Source organism: Poecilia reticulata, chromosome 9, assembly GCF_904066995.2.
Source record: "Poecilia reticulata chromosome 9, P_reticulata-male-v2, whole genome shotgun sequence".
Taxonomy (NCBI): Eukaryota; Metazoa; Chordata; class Actinopteri; order Cyprinodontiformes; family Poeciliidae; genus Poecilia; species Poecilia reticulata.
In genome coordinates, this window is record NC_088838.1 from 30657623 (window position 1) to 30676990 (window position 19368).

At 39.9% G+C, this 19368-nt stretch overlaps 1 protein-coding gene across 3 annotated transcripts in view; it reads left to right on the plus strand.

Moving 5' to 3' along the window:
- fras1 (Fraser extracellular matrix complex subunit 1) overlaps nucleotides 1-19368 on the plus strand; it is a 270024-nt gene that overhangs the window by 241431 nt on the left and 9225 nt on the right. For all 3 annotated transcript variants that reach the window (XM_017306806.2, XM_008417773.3, XM_081610905.1), the window contains 21 exons: nucleotides 604-763; nucleotides 1460-1628; nucleotides 2253-2499; nucleotides 3918-4262; nucleotides 4364-4524; nucleotides 5294-5441; nucleotides 5512-5717; nucleotides 5785-5941; nucleotides 6511-6711; nucleotides 6786-6973; nucleotides 9025-9300; nucleotides 9679-9911; nucleotides 10301-10461; nucleotides 11369-11583; nucleotides 12951-13101; nucleotides 13268-13375; nucleotides 13527-13686; nucleotides 14475-14591; nucleotides 15744-15910; nucleotides 17134-17339; nucleotides 18232-18378. In XM_017306806.2, the coding sequence (XP_017162295.2) occupies nucleotides 604-763; nucleotides 1460-1628; nucleotides 2253-2499; nucleotides 3918-4262; nucleotides 4364-4524; nucleotides 5294-5441; nucleotides 5512-5717; nucleotides 5785-5941; nucleotides 6511-6711; nucleotides 6786-6973; nucleotides 9025-9300; nucleotides 9679-9911; nucleotides 10301-10461; nucleotides 11369-11583; nucleotides 12951-13101; nucleotides 13268-13375; nucleotides 13527-13686; nucleotides 14475-14591; nucleotides 15744-15910; nucleotides 17134-17339; nucleotides 18232-18378 (3923 nt within the window). The remainder of the gene's footprint in view (nucleotides 1-603; nucleotides 764-1459; nucleotides 1629-2252; nucleotides 2500-3917; nucleotides 4263-4363; nucleotides 4525-5293; nucleotides 5442-5511; nucleotides 5718-5784; nucleotides 5942-6510; nucleotides 6712-6785; nucleotides 6974-9024; nucleotides 9301-9678; nucleotides 9912-10300; nucleotides 10462-11368; nucleotides 11584-12950; nucleotides 13102-13267; nucleotides 13376-13526; nucleotides 13687-14474; nucleotides 14592-15743; nucleotides 15911-17133; nucleotides 17340-18231; nucleotides 18379-19368) is intronic.

The following is a 19368-nucleotide window of genomic DNA, read 5'->3' on the forward strand; positions in this document are numbered from 1 at the left end:
AATCGGTGTGCAGGAAATATCAGCCAGCGTTGATATTCTTACTCATTTGGACCCAGAAGTGATGGAAAAAAGCCAGAGGAGGCGAATTATAAAGTAATTATTTTGGAGGAAAAGTAAAGTTAGTTTCTGTCTTCGTACTGAAGCCAGAAATACCTGCCAAGAACAAAATGGAGTCAAACTATCTGCTAATTGCAGATTTTTCAGATATTTGAGTCAAGAATTAGGAAGTTAAGCAGGCACAATATTTGTTATTCTTTTTCTGTTCTGTAAAAACATGAAATTAAAAGCAACAGCCTCAGAAATTAGTCACTTGTCGAACTTTAAGGACTTGCATTCATTTATTATTATTTCAAAAATCAACCCACAAAATAGTTTGTTTTCTTGTTTTAAGAGTCAAACTCTTACATTTGTTCGATTTGATCCTAAAGTTTTCCACACTGATATGATCCAAGAGTTCAAGCAGAAAACACAAACGAAAATAAAAATCTTGTGATGTCTTCGTTATCGGTGCAGGTTTAGGTTTTTAGATCTCTCCCATCTCGTTTTCAACCTAAAAAATAACCCAGAATGGTCATCGGCTCTTCTCGTGTTTCTGCGTTCCAGCTGATGTCAATCTGGGTCTGATCCGCTACGTGCTGCGTCAGGAAAACGTCCAGGAAACCATGGACACCTTCAAGTTTCTGGTGAAAGACAGCAAACCCAACGTGGTCAGCGACAACGTCTTCCACATCCAGTGGTCCCTGATCAGCTTTGAGCACAAGAGGTACTGCCGCACTGAACAAAGGCAGAAACGCTGCAAAAACACAAAATGTTACCAAACATCTTCAGTGCCAATATCTTAGTGCATCTGAACGAAGAGAAAAGTAACTTACAAGTGACTTTTCAGGAAGATATGGGATCTTGTTTTAAGTGAATAAATCTGTAAAATTGATTAAAAAGTACTAGATCCACTGGCAGCAGTGCCAAAAATCATTATTTATTAGTGTTGAGTTTTTTTCTTCTACTGTTTTTGTTCAGAATTGTAATTTCACAACTGAGAGACCTTGTTGTTGGTAGTTTAAAGAAGAATCTGTCATATCGGATGCTTTGTTTCCCAATCATAAATTTCAATCTTTTGTGAGAAGATTGAAGTCATTCAAGTGCAATAATTACGTTTGAGTTCACAATTTTATCAAAACAACAATAATTCTGGCTGCAGAAACTAATCTGCAAGATTGAAACCATGGCAGCCGTTTATAAGTAAAGCAATCTGCCAGTGGAGCTAGTTCTTTTTCATCAAAATTAGGGAATTATTTGCTTAACACAAGCTGCTAAAATGTCACTTGGAACTTGTTTTTCTCTCATTTCAAGTGCACTAAGATATTTGCTCTAGAAACTAAACCAAATTTACTTGATAATATTTTGTGTTTTTGCAGTGAAAATGTAAAATAACGTCTCCGTCCCTCCGATTTGCCCTCAGCTACAACGTGAGCGAGAAAGCCGGAACCGTAGCCGTGACGGTGAAGCGCAGTGGAAACCTCAACCAGTACGCCATCGTCCTCTGTCGCACCGAACAGGGCAGCGCCGTTTCCACCAGCAGCACCGGAACGCGACCCGAACAGCAGGACTACGTGGAATACGCCGGACAGGTGCGCTGTCGAAGGAACCAGAGATTTATGTCAGATGCGTCAAACTTTTTGTCATGTGGGTCAAAATTGACAGGTCAGCAGTTTTCACAGGCCAAAAAAAAAAAAAAAAAAAGAATAAATAATAGAAATGTTAAAATAAAATGAAACAATTGCGTGATTTTTTTTTTTTTTCCTTGTAGATCCAAAACTTAAAAATGATTTTGCACATTTTCTTTATTAAAAATATGTCGTTTAGTTTTATAATTCTTTTGGGCTTGATTGAACAAATGTGTTATAAGAAACATATTTCAGTTTCTCTCTTTTTAATCACTTATTATATTTAGCCAAGTTTAATAAATTAAATAAAAGCTGACTTATGTACAGCAAAGTTGGTTTTTCAGTAAAAGTCTGTGAATACACTCAATTCTGCTGATTATAACAGTTTGGTTATAAATATTTTCAACTGTAAGAAAATTATATTGGTAATAATTTCACATAATTATAAATAAAAAGTTTGTATCATCCTCGAATGGCAGCTGAGGGCTGCAAAAAATCACTTCAAGAGCCACAAATGGCCCGCAGGCCACGCTTTAGACTCCGCGGTTCTGTATCTTTCTTAAAAACTCTCGTCTCCTGGTTCTTCAGGTCCAGTTTGACGAACGCGAAGACACCAAGGTTTGCACCATAGTGATCAACGACGACAAGGTGTTTGAGGGGATGGAGAGCTTCCACGTGGAGCTCAGCATGCCGGTGTACGCGCTGCTCGGGGCAAACACGCGCGCCGTCGTCAACATCAACGACACGGAGGACGAGCCAACGCTGCAGTTTGACAAGAAGACTTACCACGTCAACGAAAGCAGCGGCTTCTTCAGCGCGCCCATCGAGAGGAAAGGTAGAGAGAGAAAGAGTAGCGATTGGTTTCATGATTTGGTGATGAATGCAAACAGAGATCGACCCTCAGAGTTAGACGGGTAACTAAATATGTTGGGTAACTAAATCTGTCGACTCTGAGACGTTTTTCCTTCTTTGGATTGGAAGTTTACATCACTTTGGATCATGACGTTTGCAGATGATATTGGAATATTAGCTGAAAATGGGGGAGCAGGTGGAAGAGAGTAACAAGCTAAATATGTAGCCTGCTTGCTAAATGTTTAGATCCATCCATCCATTTTCTTGCACCCTTGTCCCTTAGTGGGGTCGGGAGGAGTGCTGGTGCCTCTCCAGCTAACGTTCCGGGCGAGAGGCGGGATACACCCTGGACAGGTCGCCAGTCTGTCGCAGGGCAACACAGAGACACACAGGACAAACAACCAGGCACACACATTCACACCTAGGGACAATTTGGAGAGGCCAATTAACCTGACAGTCATGTTTTTGGACTGTGGGAGGAAACCGGAGTACCTGGAGAAAACCCACCATGCACAGAGAGAACATGCAAACTCCATGCAGAAAGACCCCAGGCCGGGAATCAAACCCAGAACCTTCTTGCTGCAAGGCAACAGCTCTACCAACTGCGCCACTGTGCAGCCCTAAATGTTTAGATAATAAGCTAAATATTTGAAAAGTAAATGTTTAGCTTATAAATAAATATTTAGTCAGGTTAATTATTTAATTTGGGGCTAAATAACTTGTTTAGAAAACAATAACTCATTGTTTAAATTAAATGTTTAAATTGAAAATTAAATGTTTAATTTGAAAAATTTTCTAATATAGACATTTAACTTGGAACTAAATGTTTAGTTAAATTGATATTTCATTTGGAGCCAAATATTTAGTTCAGAAGTAAACATTTAGCTGGGAACTAAATATTTAGCTTGCAAAATAAATAAAAACTAAATATTAATATCCCAACTAGTGTAGATGGGAACCAGTTGGGAAATTATTTAGTTTGCAAAACTAAATATTTAGTTAAAATCAATCAAATTTTATTTGTATAGCACATTTCAGCAGCAAGGCATTTCAAAGTGCTTTACATAATTAAAAACAGAAACAGAGTCGTGTAACATTGAATAAACGGTAAGAAAGAGAAAGAGATAATAATAATAATAATAATAATAATAATAATAATAATAATAATAATAAATGAAAAGTAAAATAAAAGTTTAATTTTGAGCTAAATATTTGTTTACAAATCAAATATTTAAATATTTGAGTGTGTGTGTTCTTGTTGCTTCTCTCTATAAATGTAGCACCAAATAAAAAGAATGACTCTGCTTCTGTTGTTTCTGGTAAAGTGACAGATGTTGTCAGATTGTTGCTTCGTCGCCTCACCTCTTCCATGTCTGAACTGCCTTGGACCTTTTCACGCAGGCGACGCCTCCAGCACCGTGTCGGCTCTCTGCTACACCGTCTCCAAGTCGGCGAAGGGCAGCAGCCTCCACGCCCTGGAGTCCGGCTCCGACTACAAGAGCCGAGGCATGAGCGGCGACAACCGCGTCATCTTTGGGCCCGGCGTCAGCATGTCCACCTGCGACGTGAAGCTCGTCGACGACAGCGAGTACGAACTGTCCGAGGAGTTCGAGCTGGTGCTGTCGGACGCCTCCGACAACGCCCGCGTGGGCGATGTGTCGTCAGCCAAGGTCGTCATCGACGGACCCAACGACGCGTCGACTGTGACGCTTGGAAATGCGACCTTTACGTTCAGTGAAGATGCTGGTGTGAACTTCGCTCTCGCATCCAGATGGATGTGTTTGGTTTCTCTGCCGTGGATCCGGTTGTGTTTTTGACCCGAGTTTGCTGGGATCTCTTTTGCCCAGGAACCATAGAGATACCGGTGTTGCGCCAGGGAAGCGACCTGTCCTCTGTGACGTCTGTGTGGTGCGCTACCAGACCTCTGGACCCGCCGTCGGCCATCCCGGGAGTCGACTACATCCCCAGCTCCAAGAAGGTGGAGTTCAAACCTGGGAAAACTGAGGAGGTACCAACACACACCTGGTGGTGGTCAGAGTCGGGTAGCAACTAGTTTACAATTAACTTTTTGGAGAAAATTTACTTTTAGGAGTATTTTTACTAAGCTGTACTTTCTACTTTTACTTGAGTAATGTTTCTATGAAGTATCTCTGCTCTTACTTGAGTCAAATTTCTGGATTTTCTACCTACTGAATGAAGAACAAACATGTTTTAACCGGAAATCCACCAGACTCAGACACACCTGCAGTTTTTGTTAAAGCTTCATAAGTTTTTTGCTGAAAGAAATTGATTTAGAAACATTTCATTTTGTCTGATTTTGCTGCTTTTATTGTGTGAAATATTGTAATTTTGGTCCTTAAAATACCAAGATTTCCACTTATATGTCGGCCTGTCTGATGATGTCATTTTAATGATAGTTTTATAGGTTGATATTTTAAAAACCAAAATGACAATAATTCATATAAGTATCAAAAAATAACAAAATCAGACAAAAGAAAATTTTTCCAAATCAGTTTCTGTCAATAACAGCAAAAACTGCAGGTGTGTCTGAGTCTGCTGGATTTTTGGTTTAAACATGTTTGTTTTTTATTCAGTGGGTAGAAAATCCAGAAATTTTACTCAAGTAAGAGCAGAAATACTTCATAATAAAATTACTCAAGTAAAAAGTACACTGTAGTGAAAATACTATTTATTTTTTTAAAGTAACTCAAGTAAATGTAACTAGTTACCACCGACTCTGATCATTTCCAAACCTTCCTCTGGTTTTTGTTTCTTAGACCTGCAGTTTGACCATCATGGACGACATTCAGAACCCGTCCATCGAAGGTCCAGAGTCCTTCATTATCTTCCTCAGTTCTCCGCAGGGGGCCGTCCTTCAGGAACCCTACGAAGCCGACATCGTCATCACCGACACCTTCCAGGACAGTATGTAGCGAGCCCTCCGCACCGTGTTGCTCTGGTTTGGCTCATCACTAAAACCAGCTGCTTCTCTCAGTTCCTACCATGCAGTTTGGCAAAACCTCCTTCACCGTGAAGGAGAAGGACACCGTCCTCCATGTCCCCGTCATCCGGACCGGAGACCTGTCCTTCAAGTCGTCGGTGCGGTGTTTCACTCGGACCCTGTCTGCCATGGTGATGGATGACTTTGTGGAGAGGAGGAACGCTGACGAATCCCGAATCACTTTCCTCAAAGGAGAGAAGGTGACGTGTTGACCCAGACGTTGTGCCGAATCCTGTGTGTGGGATTAAATCTGCGTTGGTCCATCAGGTGAAGAACTGCACGGCTCACATCAACGACGACTCTGTTTTCGAGACTGAGGAGGAATTCCAGCTCCAGCTCGGAACGCCGCAGGGCGACCACTGGAGCGGGGCGATGATTGGAGCCAATGACATCGTGACGATCACCATCACCAATGATGAGGATGGTAAACGCAGCCTGAATACACTCAATGAATGGCTGAAACGATTAATCAAATTAACTGTGATTAATCGATTAGTGACCTAATCGCCCACTAAATTAGTAATCAAATAATCATTAACTAGATTACACAGGCTCAAAAAATAGGCTGATTGCTGAAAGATCAATATATTTAAAGCCGTAACACATTTCAGAATTAGGATTAAAAAAATCTTTACCTGTAAATACGTTATACCCAGAACTCCTCAAATTGCAGTTTTAACTTCACCTGGTTAAAATCCTGTAAAAACATAAATCTCCTATCAACCACCTTTTGCTATCTAATTATTAATTGGTTAATTGGAAAAATAATCAACAGATCAGCCACAAATTCTTAAGTTTTAAAACCTGGAAAACTAAATCTTTAGACATTTTTGGTTGGAGACAACAAAACATTTTTTTGAAAATATGCAAATGTACATTTTAAGCTCACAAAGTTAAGCATAGTTATTAATTGATTAAGGCTGAAAAGGTAAATCAGACTAATCGCGGTACCGATGTTAATGCTGACCTGTCGCTCATCTTCTGCTCCTCCAGCTCCCACCATCGAGTTTGAACAGGCGTCCTACCAGGTCAGGGAGCCTCCCGGCCCAGACGGCGTCGAGGCGCTCAACATCAAGGTGATCCGCCACGGAGACCTGGACCGAACGTCCAAGATCCGCTGCAGCACCAGGGATGGATCGGCCCAGTCTGGAGTGGACTACAATCCCAACAGTCGGGTCCTGAAGTTCACGCCTGGTGAGTGGAGAGAACCTGTGATGCAGCTTCCAGAGTGTGATTAAATATCTCTGACTCTGTTTGTTGCTTTAAAGGAACGGACCACATCATGTTCAAGGTGGAGATTCTGTCTAATGAAGACCGAGAGTGGCATGAATCCTTCTCCCTGGTGCTTGGTCCTGATGATCCGGTGGAGGCCGTGCTCGGTGAAATCACCACGGCGACGGTGACGATTCTGGACCAGGAGGCTGCAGGGAGCCTCATCCTCCCCGCCCCACCAATAGTAAGGAAAACCTCTTAGAAGCATCTCACCTTTAAAGGTGACCGATTATGCTTCCTTGAACAGGTCAGGATATGTTTATGGGCGATACAGAACATGTGTACTACATTTTTTCTCTCAAAATATTTCTTAGATAATGAGATTTTTAGTCTGATCAGTTCTGAATGAGCTGTTTTAGGGCTGCTGCTGCTGCTGCTGCTGCTGCTGCTGCTGCTGGCTATGCCTCCCAACTCAACGTTTACACTCACATGTGAGAATGACTGCAAAAGATGCACAATTATGCAACTACGCATCTTTGAAAAGCAGTAGTAGAGCCTCCTGCATAGCCAACATGAATGCAGCAAGTGGTTTCTGGATGTTAAGTCAACAGCAAAACACTTGTCTTTTCCAGCAGCCATTGTACATCAGTAAAACCAGCTGACCAAATGTCAAATCTGACTTAACAACTGGGAGATTTTTTATTTTCCAGAAACCCAAAATCATTAACTTATTAACAAAAAAAAACAACTATTGTGCTTTTAAGAGCTTGGGGTGTTTTTGGAAGCAGAAGAAACCCAAATGGAAGTACAAAAACGTGTTTTAACTTAATATTTCCCTAAGACGGATGAAAAAGCTGCTTGTTTCAAATAATTCATTAATAACAAGGAAAAATGTTTCGCTATAAGTTAGATAATCTGCCAGTGGGACTAATATGTTTTTCCAATATTAAGGAATTATTTTCATAAAACAAGCTCATAATTCTTGCAACAAAGTTACTACTAAGTTAGTTTTGTCTTATTTCAGGTGTATTAAGATATTTGCATTAGAAACTGGACCAAATTTACATGATAAGATTTTTGTGGTTTTGCAGTCCAGCAGCCATTGTACAGCACATACAGCAGTAAAAACAAATGACCAAATGTGCTGGATCTTTGCTTGGGTTGCTAGGTAACGGGAAGTCTACTGGTTTTTGAAACAGACACCAAATAACATTCACTTATTGCAGTGACGTATGTGTATCAGTGACGTGTTGTGAGGTTCATAGCTGGTGAGGCACCGACTTAATTATAATCGGATTTACAAATTTGGACCCCCTGCATGTTATTGTTTACATAAGGAAATTTCACGCATGCGTACACTGCTGGAGGGCAAAAAGACTATTCTTTAACGTGATGCTTAGCTGCGCCGCCGCTGCAGAATAATTCCGTTATTTCAATCAAACTTAGACATGTAGATATTATTAATTTTATTATTAAATTTAATTTTTGTGCTTAACAGCAAAGGGAGAAACCGTTAAAGTACAACTCAAAACCACGTTTTTCTCGCTCTCTGTATCAGCGCAGCTACTGTATGGCTAGATCACTGTTACTGTCTCTTACTCTGCAGTTGTGGAGTCACAATGTCTGGGATCATGAGCGCCCCCTGCCATGAGGAAAGAGAACTGCCTGCCTCACCTCGAATCTGTTCTCTGCCGTTTCTGATCGCTCCTCAGCACACGAAACACGTTACACACACAGTTGGTGACAATAAAAAAACAGTACATTAAATACATAATCTAAATTATGGAAAATCTGTTCATACATTAAAGGTTTTTAACCATTTTATTGGCGACGTACAGACAGGAGGAGCATGCTCTCATAGAATGGCAGCCAGTGCAGTTAGTGAGAGGTTGATCAATCCCAGGTGAGGCTCAGCTCGCTGCTGCCTCTCCGGCTTCGCTCCCAAGCATTTGAATGAGAAAATGCGAAAATTTAGCGATTTTGAAGAAAAATAACATCAGATTTGTTTAAATTAAATGAAAAATAGGTACTTTATAGTACAAACCACAGGGTGAAAATACCTTTATAAATGATTTTTTTATTATATATTATTTTTTCCCCTGACCGCACGTCACTGACTTATTGCCAAGAGAAAGGTGGGGTGTATTTTTTAAGTGTTTGGGTTGTTTTTAGAAGCTGCAGAGACCCAATGGAGGTACAAAAACATTAAAAATTAAAATTTTGAGCTTAGTAGGTCACCCCTTTAACACATTTTCAGAAGTCGCAGCGTTAACACGAGTTTTCCCGCTTCCTCAGGTGGTTTCACTGGCCGACTACAATCACGTCCAGGAGGTGACCAAAGAAGGCAGCAAGAAAACTCCATCTCCTGGCTACCCTCTGGTCTGCGTGACGCCCTGTGACCCCCACTACCCGAAGTTCTCCGTGATGAAGGAGCACTGTGAGGAGGCGGGAATCAACCAGACACAGGTTCACTTCTCCTGGGAGGTGGCGGCTCCCACCGACTCCAGCGGAGCGCGCTCCCCGTTTGAGACGGTGACGGACACAACGCCGTACACCAGCGTCAACCACATGGTGAGGCCAGATGGTTTCCTGCGCTCAGTCAAAAATAAGGTTACAATTCAGGTCAGCTCAACCTCCGTTAGGTAGCAAAAGCTTCTGCAACCAGAACAGAGTTTCAGATGTCTTTGGTGGGTATTTAATGTTCAGTTTTTATGAAGCAAACAACGGCAACAGACACTTAAAGACGATAATAAAGTCAGCCTTCTATCAGCTGAAGAACATTTTCAGGATTAAAGAACTAATATCCCATCTAGATCTAGAGAAACTCATCCTTTCGTCTCCATCCATTCGTAGGTATTTGGGCTCTGGTTAAGGAGCATGTTGGACAGGTCAGAAAGACTAGAAGGCCTCCACTGTTTCTCTAAACCTTCGTTGTTTCGTTCCCCTCAGGTTCTGGACAGCATTTACTTCAGCCGTCGCTTCCACGTCCGCTGTGTGGCTCAGGCCCGGGATAAAGCCGGCCACCTGGGAACGCCCCTGCGGAGCAACATCATCACCATCGGCACGGACGGCTCCATCTGCCACACCCCCGTTACCACGGGAACCGCCAGAGGCTTCCAGGCCCAGTCCTTCATCGCCACGCTTAAATACCTGGATGTGAAGCACAAAGAGCACCCCAACCGGTTCGTACTCACTGATGAACAGTTAACATGTCACCAGGTGACTCCGAACCCATCCAATCACAAACTTCCTCCAGCTGAACAGAAACAAAACTGAGTTGACGCACAGCTTCAGTTACGACAACTGGAAACCAGAGATCAGGCCTTAAATCTGGGTGTTGACCTTCAGATTGCTTTTGATTAATAATAAATGAAACATTAATCAACATTTTGATGTGTAATGAAGGCAAAATGTATCGTTTCTTTTGCTAATTGTGTTTTTCATGTTGTAAAGCACTTTGAACTGTATTGTTGCTGAAATGTGCTACAAAAAAAAACGATTGATTTTTCTAAAAAAAAAAAAAAAAGTAACCGTTCTGCTTTGTTTTCTTTTTGTTTTCCTCCTCGTTCAGCATCCACATCTCAGTGCAGATCCCACATCAGGACGGCATGCTGCCGCTGGTGTCCACCATGCCGCTGCACAACCTGCACTTCCTGCTGTCGGAGTCGATCTACAGGCAGCAGCACGTCTGCTCCAACCTGGTCACCATCAGAGAGCTGCAGGGCATTTCTGGTCAGTCAGAAAATTATTACATTTTAATGATTTGTTTTCCAGGTTTGGAAAGTCCTTGATTTCCAAACATTAAGAAAGAATGCCACCTGACTGTAGTTTGTTGACTCAATCTATTACGTTGTTGATCTGTATTTCCATATAATGCTACACCTGTTATAGTTCTACTTAATCTTCTTTTTTAATATATTTGTATATTCCTTTTTTATTTTCACAAACAAAAACACATAGAGACAGAAGTTTAACCGAAGTTGTATGATTTATTATAATAAATATAGATATTATAATCCAAGAATTGAAAACTAAAGTAAAAACATATGTTTATTTAAAAAAAAAAAAAAAAAAAGGAATGTGGTTGATTATTATATAAATTATATAAAAATTTATTTGAAGCTAACTTTAGTTAATTCACTGTAAAAACACAAAATCTTACAATGTATTTGTGGTTTAGTGTCCAGTAAAAATATCTTTATAAACTTGGAATAAGACTAAACTAAATTACAAGTAACATTTCTGCAAAAACTGAGCTTGTTTTCATTAAATAATTTGTTAATATTGATTAAATAAACAGGTTACATTGGCAGATTATTTCACTTAAAACGAGGAAAAACTTGTCTGCCAATGGAACCAACACTTCTTTCCCAATTTTAAGGAATTGTTGACCCAAAACTCCTTTATCTGGCTGAAAAATTACTGCAAACTCAACCAGAAATACTTGGTAAGATCTTATGTTTTTGCAGTATTTGTATTGGTTTTAACTCTCTTACCTTGAAGAATATTTACTTGAATTTTAATGTGGGGAAAAATGAACAAAGCCTGTTTAGAGGCATTTCAGAGAGTTTAATTTGTTAAAATGTACCATCCTCCCTCCTAGTTCTGTGGTTTAATGAGAATCACTGTCCTTCCACAGAGTCTGGCTTCCTGGATGACGTTTCCTACGACAGCATCTCTCTTGGTCCAGGCTACGACCGCCCCTACCAGTTTAACCCCAACGTCCGAGAGGCCAAGAGCATCCAGCTCTACAAGCACCTGAACCTGAAGAGCTGCATCTGGACCTTTGACGCCTACTACGACATGACCGAGCTCATCGACGTCTGCGGCGGCTCCGTCACCGCTGATTTCCAGGTGGGTCAAGCATAACTTTGTTCTAGATGTAGGGTTACCGGATGCACCGATCCCATTGTTACGCTTCCGATACCGGTACAGATATCTGAGGTTTACTACCGAACCAATGAAGAAAAACATTGCTGGATTAGCTTGAAATTTCTTTTCTGCGATAACGCAGTACCAGTACAGCTCACTAAGACGCACCAGTAGCTTCACAGCTTCGCCGAACATCTAAGAATAACACAACTTCAGTTTACTCAGTCAGTTCAATGAATGGATAAATGGAAGGATGGATTCTGTTTTCTTCTTCCATTCTTATTCGGAGTGGGAAAGTGTTCGAAAGGGGACGAATTATGCTAAATTCACATTTTGCACATTTCTGTTCCTCTATATGTGTCTCTGCTGTTTCCAAAAACAGCCCAAGCACTAAAAAGACTCACCAAGCTGGTTTTGTCAATAAGATCGTGTTTTTTGGTGTCTGGAAAGTGAGCCATTTCAGAAACCTCCTGATTGTTGAATCACATTTGACATGCACTGCACCATTACCTAGCAACCCTAGCCAAGTCAAGCCTGTTACCTAGCAACCCTAGCCAAGTCAAGCCTGTTACCTAGCAACCCCAGCCAAGCCAAGCCTGTTACCTAGCAACCCCAGCCAAGCCAAGCCTGTTACCTGGCAACCCCAGCCAAGCAAAGCCTGTTACCTGGCAACCCCAGCCAAGCAAAGCCTGTTACCTAGCAACCCCAGCTAGGGGGTTGCTAGCTGGTGTTGCTAGCTGGCAACACCAGCTTGGCTTGGCTGGCAACACCAGCCAAGCCAAGCCTGTTACCTAGCAACACCAGCCAAGCCAAGCCTGTTACCTAGCAACACCAGCCAAGCCAAGCCTGTTACCTAGCAACCTCAGCCAGGCTAAGCACAGCTGGTTTTACCGTAGTATGTGCTGTACAATGGCTGCTGGAAACATAAGTGTTTTGTTGTCGACCTTCCATTCAGAAACCACTTGCTGCATTCTTATTGGTTGTGCAGGAGGCTCCCCTAACGCTTTTCAAAGATGTATGTTTGTATAATTGTGCATCTTTTTTTCTGCCATTTTCTCGTGGCCAACAGCAGATTTTTTCGATTTAAAGTGACAAGATGCCCTAAAACAGACTAAAGTCCCATTATATAAGAATAATTTTGTTAAAAACATTTTTTAAAATGTTTTGTAGCCCATCTACATAGCTATCCTAACCTGCTCAAGGAAACATAATGGGTCACCTTTAAATCAAGTTCCAGACTTTATTAGACAGTGTAGAAACCCTGGAGATGAGCTCATAGCCTGGAAGTGGAGAAACAGAATTAAGAATTAAACGACACGTTTTTGCTGTTTTTTATTTTGTTTTTTCAGGTTCGGGACTCGGCTCAGTCCTTCCTGACTGTGCAGGTTCCTCTCTACGTCTCCTACATCTACGTGACGGCGCCCAGAGGCTGGGCCTCTCTTGAGCATCACACCGAGATGGAGTTCTCCTTCTTCTACGACACGGTGCTCTGGAGGACAGGTCAGGACTAAACGCAGAAAAAAAAAATCACTCCTGATCAATTCTCTTTACGCCTCAGCCTCCGGAACGGAAATTAAAACCGTTTAACATCAGATAACTGAGGGAGAGGTTACTGCGATAAGGGTTGCACCTTGGTTCTTATCTTCTGTTGTTTTCCTGTCTGCAGGGATCCAGACTGACAGCGTCCTTTCAGCCAGACTGCAGATCATCAGGATCTTCATCAGAGAGGACGGCCGGCTTGTGATCGAGTTCAAAACTCACGCCAAATTTAGAGGTCGGTTCACAGCAACAGAGAAACACATTTTTTCTTCTTTCAATGTGTAATTAAAAGAAAATTTAAAAAAACATGTATTAAATGAAAGCTGCAGGTGTTTTTTTAGTGAAAGCTTTATATGCATTGTTTCCTGCCGTTTACTTTCCTTCAGGTCAGTTTGTTCTGGATCACCACACTCTGCCGGGTCACAAATCTCGCCTGATGGCCCCCGACCACCTGGGGGGCATCGAGTTCGACATGCAGCTTCTGTGGAGCGCGCAGACCTTCGACTCGCCGTATCAGCTGTGGAGGGCCACCAGCTCCTACAGCAGGTGGGAACGCTTTACCGAAATCTGAAAAACACACAGAAGAAACAACCGAATGCGGAATGGAGGGTGTTTTCATTTAAATGCACTGCAAAAACACAAGATGTTACAAAGTAAAAACACAAGATATTACCAAGTATTTTAGTCCAGTTTCTACTACAAATATTTTAGTGCACTTGAAATAAAACAAAACTAGCTTGCAAGTAACTTTTCAGCAAGAATTAGGAGCTTGTTTTAAGTAAATAATTCCTTAATATTGATGGAAAATACTAGTTTCACTGGCAGATTATTTCACTTATAAGAAATTTTTCCAATGCTTAAGTGAAATAATTGGCCAGTGGAATAAGCCCTTTTTCCACCAATAAGAAGATATTATTGATTTAAAACAGGCTCTTATTGCTGAAAAGTATTATTATATAAAACATGAATTGGATGACTCAGATAATGTCTTTTCCTGATTCTGTTTGTATTACTAACCATTTGTTTGTTTCTTTTTTACTTATTAAGGAGTATAATCTTCATTCTTTTTCTTTACATGGCCCAAAATAAATCAATAACTACAACTTGTAAGTTAGTTTTGACTCATTTCAAGTGTCTTCGCATTAGAAACTAGACCAAATACTTGGTAAGATTTTGTGTTTTTGCAGTGTATATGTGGAATAAGCATATTTTTCATCTCCTCTCAAGATGTTTTAACATTTCTTGATTGACTTAACAAGCTTCACGTTCGCCTCTGTAGATTTTCTCATCTTGATTCCTTTGTGAGCATCTAATATTCTTTGCACATTCTACAGGAAGGACTACTCTGGGGAGTACACCGTCTTCCTGATCCCGTGCACCGTTCAGCCGACCCAGCCCTGGATCGACCCGGGAGATAAACCTCTGTCCTGCACGGCTCACGCTCCAGAGAAGTACGGGCCACAGATTCTGGAAATCTATCAGATATTACAGCGTGTCCTTAAAAACTCTTAGAGTTATGCTTCTAAAATTAAAGCCTTGAAATGTCTTAAATCCATGAAGAAATGTAAGTTGGCCTTTAAAAAGTTAATCGCAGGTCTTAAATTTAGTAGATTACTTAATTTTGTATATTCTATGTAGTTTATTTTCTTGCTGGACTTTTATATCAAGCAAACATTTGATTCTTGCACAGACATCTTCAATACGTTCTGTGACTTGAGTTGGTTGAGGCTACTGCTAACTAGCTGCTAATGTATTCTTGCTAACTAGCTTGCTAGCTTTTTTGTGTCCATCATGAGAAAGTGTAAATTTATTGCGATTTCCTCTTGTGACTTGAGGCAGTTGAGCTACCGCTAAGTAGCTGCTAATATATCCTTACTTACCGGGTAATTTATCCTTGTGTGACTTGGGGCGGTTGAGCTACTCTTGACTAGCTGATGATATACCTTTATGTTAGTTAATAGCTAACTTGCTTTTTCTGAGTCTGTCATGAGAAAGTGTACATTTATCTCCATTTCGTTGTGCGAATTGAGGCAGTTGAGGCTAACACTAACTAGCTGCTAATATACTTTTGCTAACTAGCAAGTGATCTTAATTATTAGATGGACACTTTTCGTCTATTGTGGAAAAGTGTAATTTATCACCATTCTGTTCTGTGACTTGAGTTGGTTAAGCTAACTTGCTGTTAATTATAACCCAGCTAGCTTTTTTTGCATCTATAATGACAAAGTATAAATTTCTGTGACTTGAGGTGGTTGAGGTTACCGCTATCTAGCTGCTAATATGACCTTGCTAGCTAGCTTTTTTTGGGGGTCCATCAAGTGAAAGTGTGAATTTATCACCAGTTGGCTGGACAACGTTCGTCTTCGCCACAAACATCTGTTGTTGTTGTCTGTCTTATGGGTCTGTTGTCAACCCATATAAAAAAACTTGGCACTATTACAGTGTAAAATATGCAGTTTTCTTTTGTACGTTTCCGTTGTGATACAGGTCTTAAATTTAATTCACAATGGTCTTAAAGAGCCCTAAAGATGAGGTGGTGAAACCTGCAGAAACCCTTTGTTATCAACATGAATTCTGAACGGGTTTTTTTTCTACTCCAACAGATTCCTCGTTCCGATCGCCTTCCAGCAGACCAACCGGCCCGTTCCAGTTGTTTACTCCCTCAACACGGAGTTCCAGCTGTGCAACAACGAGAAGGTTTTCCTGCTGGATCCGGCCTCCGCCGACGTCTCCATGGCTGAGATGGATTACAAGGGAGCCTTCTCCATGGGTAGGAGTCAAAAATAACCCATCCTTCCATAATGTGCAAAAGTTTTATGCTATTCCACATTTTTCATATTTAGCTTCCAAGGATGCTGTGATATAAATAGGATCTGATAAATATATATCTTAATTTTATAGCTGTCACTGAATATTTAAATCATAGAATCCAGAAATTATTTAATTGGGCCAAAGCTGTCAATTTGACAGTAATTGAGTTATAAAAAAGTCTGAAGTTTTTCTATTTTTATTAGAAATTAAAAACTTATGGCATTAATCACGTCTTTATGATAAATGCAAATTTATAACTATTTTTACTTATGTTTGATTATTGTAGCTGTACGCATACATTTGATTTATTTTATTTTTTTCTCAGAAGCAGTCTGACAAAATGCAGTTAAACCAATTTTATCTTAATTTCTTAATATTCCTTTCAAATAATATACTATCTTTTAGGGCTGGATGAAAACATGTCGTCATATAACTATTCCATATCAGTCAATATCTATAAATGCTGATTAGTTTTTTGTTTTAAATATCTGAAATACTACCAGGCTGGTGTAGTGACGTTTCCGGTTTTATTCAGTTTTTCACTCCACGCTGTTGTTTTTTATTTTTAAACAAGTTATGAGGCACCGTGGCAAAATATTAAAATGTTGCTGCACCAGTTACTCAACAGGTTGTTGCTAGGTAACCGAAGTTTGGGGGGAGGAACTTGAAACTGCTTGTTACCCAGCAGGTTGTTGCTAGGTAACCGAAGTTTTGTGGGGAGGAACTTGAAACTGCTTGTTACCCAGCAGGTTGTTGCTAGGTAACCGAAGTTTTGTGGGGAGGAACTTGAAACTGCTTGTTACCCAGCAGGTTGTTGCTAGGTAACAGAAGTTTAGGGGGAGGAACTTGAAACTGCTTGTTACCCAGCAGGTTGTTGCTAGGTAACCAAAGAGTGAGTGATTGAGTTGATTCCACCAACTTTGTTTAGCTAGCTAAAGGGTTCCCTCTGCCTACATCCCCCAGAATGCTGTGCGGCTCTGTATCGGTGTTCAGTGAATATTGAGATGTATTCTATATTAATATTGATCGCATGTCTATCACGATATATATTATTGCTTTTATTGTCCAGTCGCGCTATTTTTACAATTACAACTAAATACAAGTACTTGTTTTATCACATGCAGTGAAACCGCTTACTTAAACCGTTTAACTCCTCTCTGGTCCACTCGCTGCCCCCTGCAGGCCAGACTCTGTACGGCAGAGTGCTGTGGAACCCGGAGCAGAACCTGAACGCAGCATACAAGCTGCAGCTGGAGAAGGTTTACCTGTGCACCGGGCGGGACGGCTACGTTCCCTTCTTCGATCCCACTGGGACCCTGTACAACGAGGGGCCGCAGTACGGCTGCATCCAACCCAACAAACATCTCAAACATCGCTTCCTGCTGCTGGTAGGAAACACAAACATTCATTTAATCTGTTTGGTGTTTATGAATTTGTAGGGTTTATTGTTTATTTTTATTGTTTCGTATACATTTCTTTTACCTACTGGACTCTTTATAACACATCTCTCTGAAAGTTAGTTCATTTATTTCTTCTGCCCTTCTGAGAGTTTCATTTATTCCACACATAAATTTGTGGTTGTTACCATGAAATCTGAACAGTTTACAGAATCGTTTAGTATCTAGTTACATTTACTCAATTACATTTACTTGAGTAACATTTTTTGAAAAAAACAATTACCTTTATTAGTATTTTTACTTTTACTGGAGTAAAAATATGATGAAGTAGTTCTTCTGCGTTTACATGAGTACAATTTTTGAGAACTCTGCCCTCTTTTGACAATTTAAATATATAACAATGTTACTTTGAAGTATTCAGAATCAGCCTGTATTATCATGGGCCGCTGCTGGTTTTATGGGTATTTTTCTCATGCATAATAGTTAAAAATTTTTTAGTAATTTATTTTTCTCTAAGTCTTCTGCTAATATTATTTCAATGCATCCTGGTTGTTCTTTCACAGCGAAATGCTCAAAGAAAACTTTCCAGTTTAACAGCTTTCCATACCAGGTCACACTGGACAAACTGGGTTTGACACTGGTTTGTCATCCAGATGGTATTCTAACCACCATAAGGTTTCCTGCTGTAGTTCTCTTAGTTTTTGACATTAAAAACCAGGTATTTACGTTTAAAACAGTGGCGCACCCAGGTGGGGGGACCGAGGGGCCCATGGCTCCTGACATTTTCTGAGAGTGCCACTGGTTTAAAAATCAAAGCGACCATTTTAGTTGTAAGCTGTTTTTGTTTATTCTTCTGTTTCGATCTGCTCTGATTGTGTTTCAGGATCGTAAACAGCCGGACGTATGCCACAAGTTTTTTCATGACGTTCCATTCGAGGCAGATTTTGCCTCCGACGTCCCAGAGCTGCAGGCCATGGCGGCCATGCCGGGCGTCGACGGCTTCACCATGAAGGTGGACGCTCTTTACAAGGTGAGTGACTTCCTGTTTTGTTTAGAGTATTGTTTTATTACAAGAAAAATGTATAATATTATGAGAATGCAGTCATAATATTAGCAGAAGAAAATTGTAAAATTACAAGAAAATGTTGTGCTCAGATCTGATATGACCTGATTGGTGAGTCCATTTGGTTCTTTCTTTGAAATAAACTCAGCAATTTTGACAGTCGCTTCAAGGTTGTGCTAATGATAATAATTTGTTAAATGATTGAGTATTTCTTAGTTTTTAAAACAGATACTAGAGTTACCAGATGCTCAATGTTCCCAGTTTTAATAGAGTGGAAACTCTGTGAGGAGGAGTTTTCACTAAATTACTACTTTATACTTGTATTAATGTTACTTAATTCTTGTAATATTATGATTTTAATCTTACTGCTTTATTCTGCTAATATGGGTTTATTTTCGTTATGATTCTTTTATAAGAATAGAGCCAGAAAAATATTAGAATAAACTCATATTACAACTTTGTTTTACCAAAATAAAGTTGTACTATTCCGACTTTATTTTTGGTAAAATTTGTTTATTTTTTTATTAATATGACTTTTATGAAAATAGTTGTAAAAATATGAGAATAAACTCACAGTAATAGCAGAGTAAAGTTGTATTATTACAGCTTTATTCTGCTAACATGAGGTTATTCTTATATTTTGCAACTTTATTCTTGTTATTATGGCTATTTTCATTTTTATGACTATATTTTGGTATTATTATGAGTGTACTATATCATTTTAATACCACTATAATTTAGTAGCATTATGAGTATTATTAATATCCTTTATTATTATGGTTTTATTCTATCATTATTCCTACTTTTTTCTGGTGAGTTTATTCTGATAATATTACAACCTTAGTCTTGTATTATTTTGATTTTTTTTCTGTTAATGTGACTGTATTTTGCAATTTTACTACTTTATTCTGATAATATGAGTTTATTCTTGTACTATGAGAATTTCATTTTTGTAAT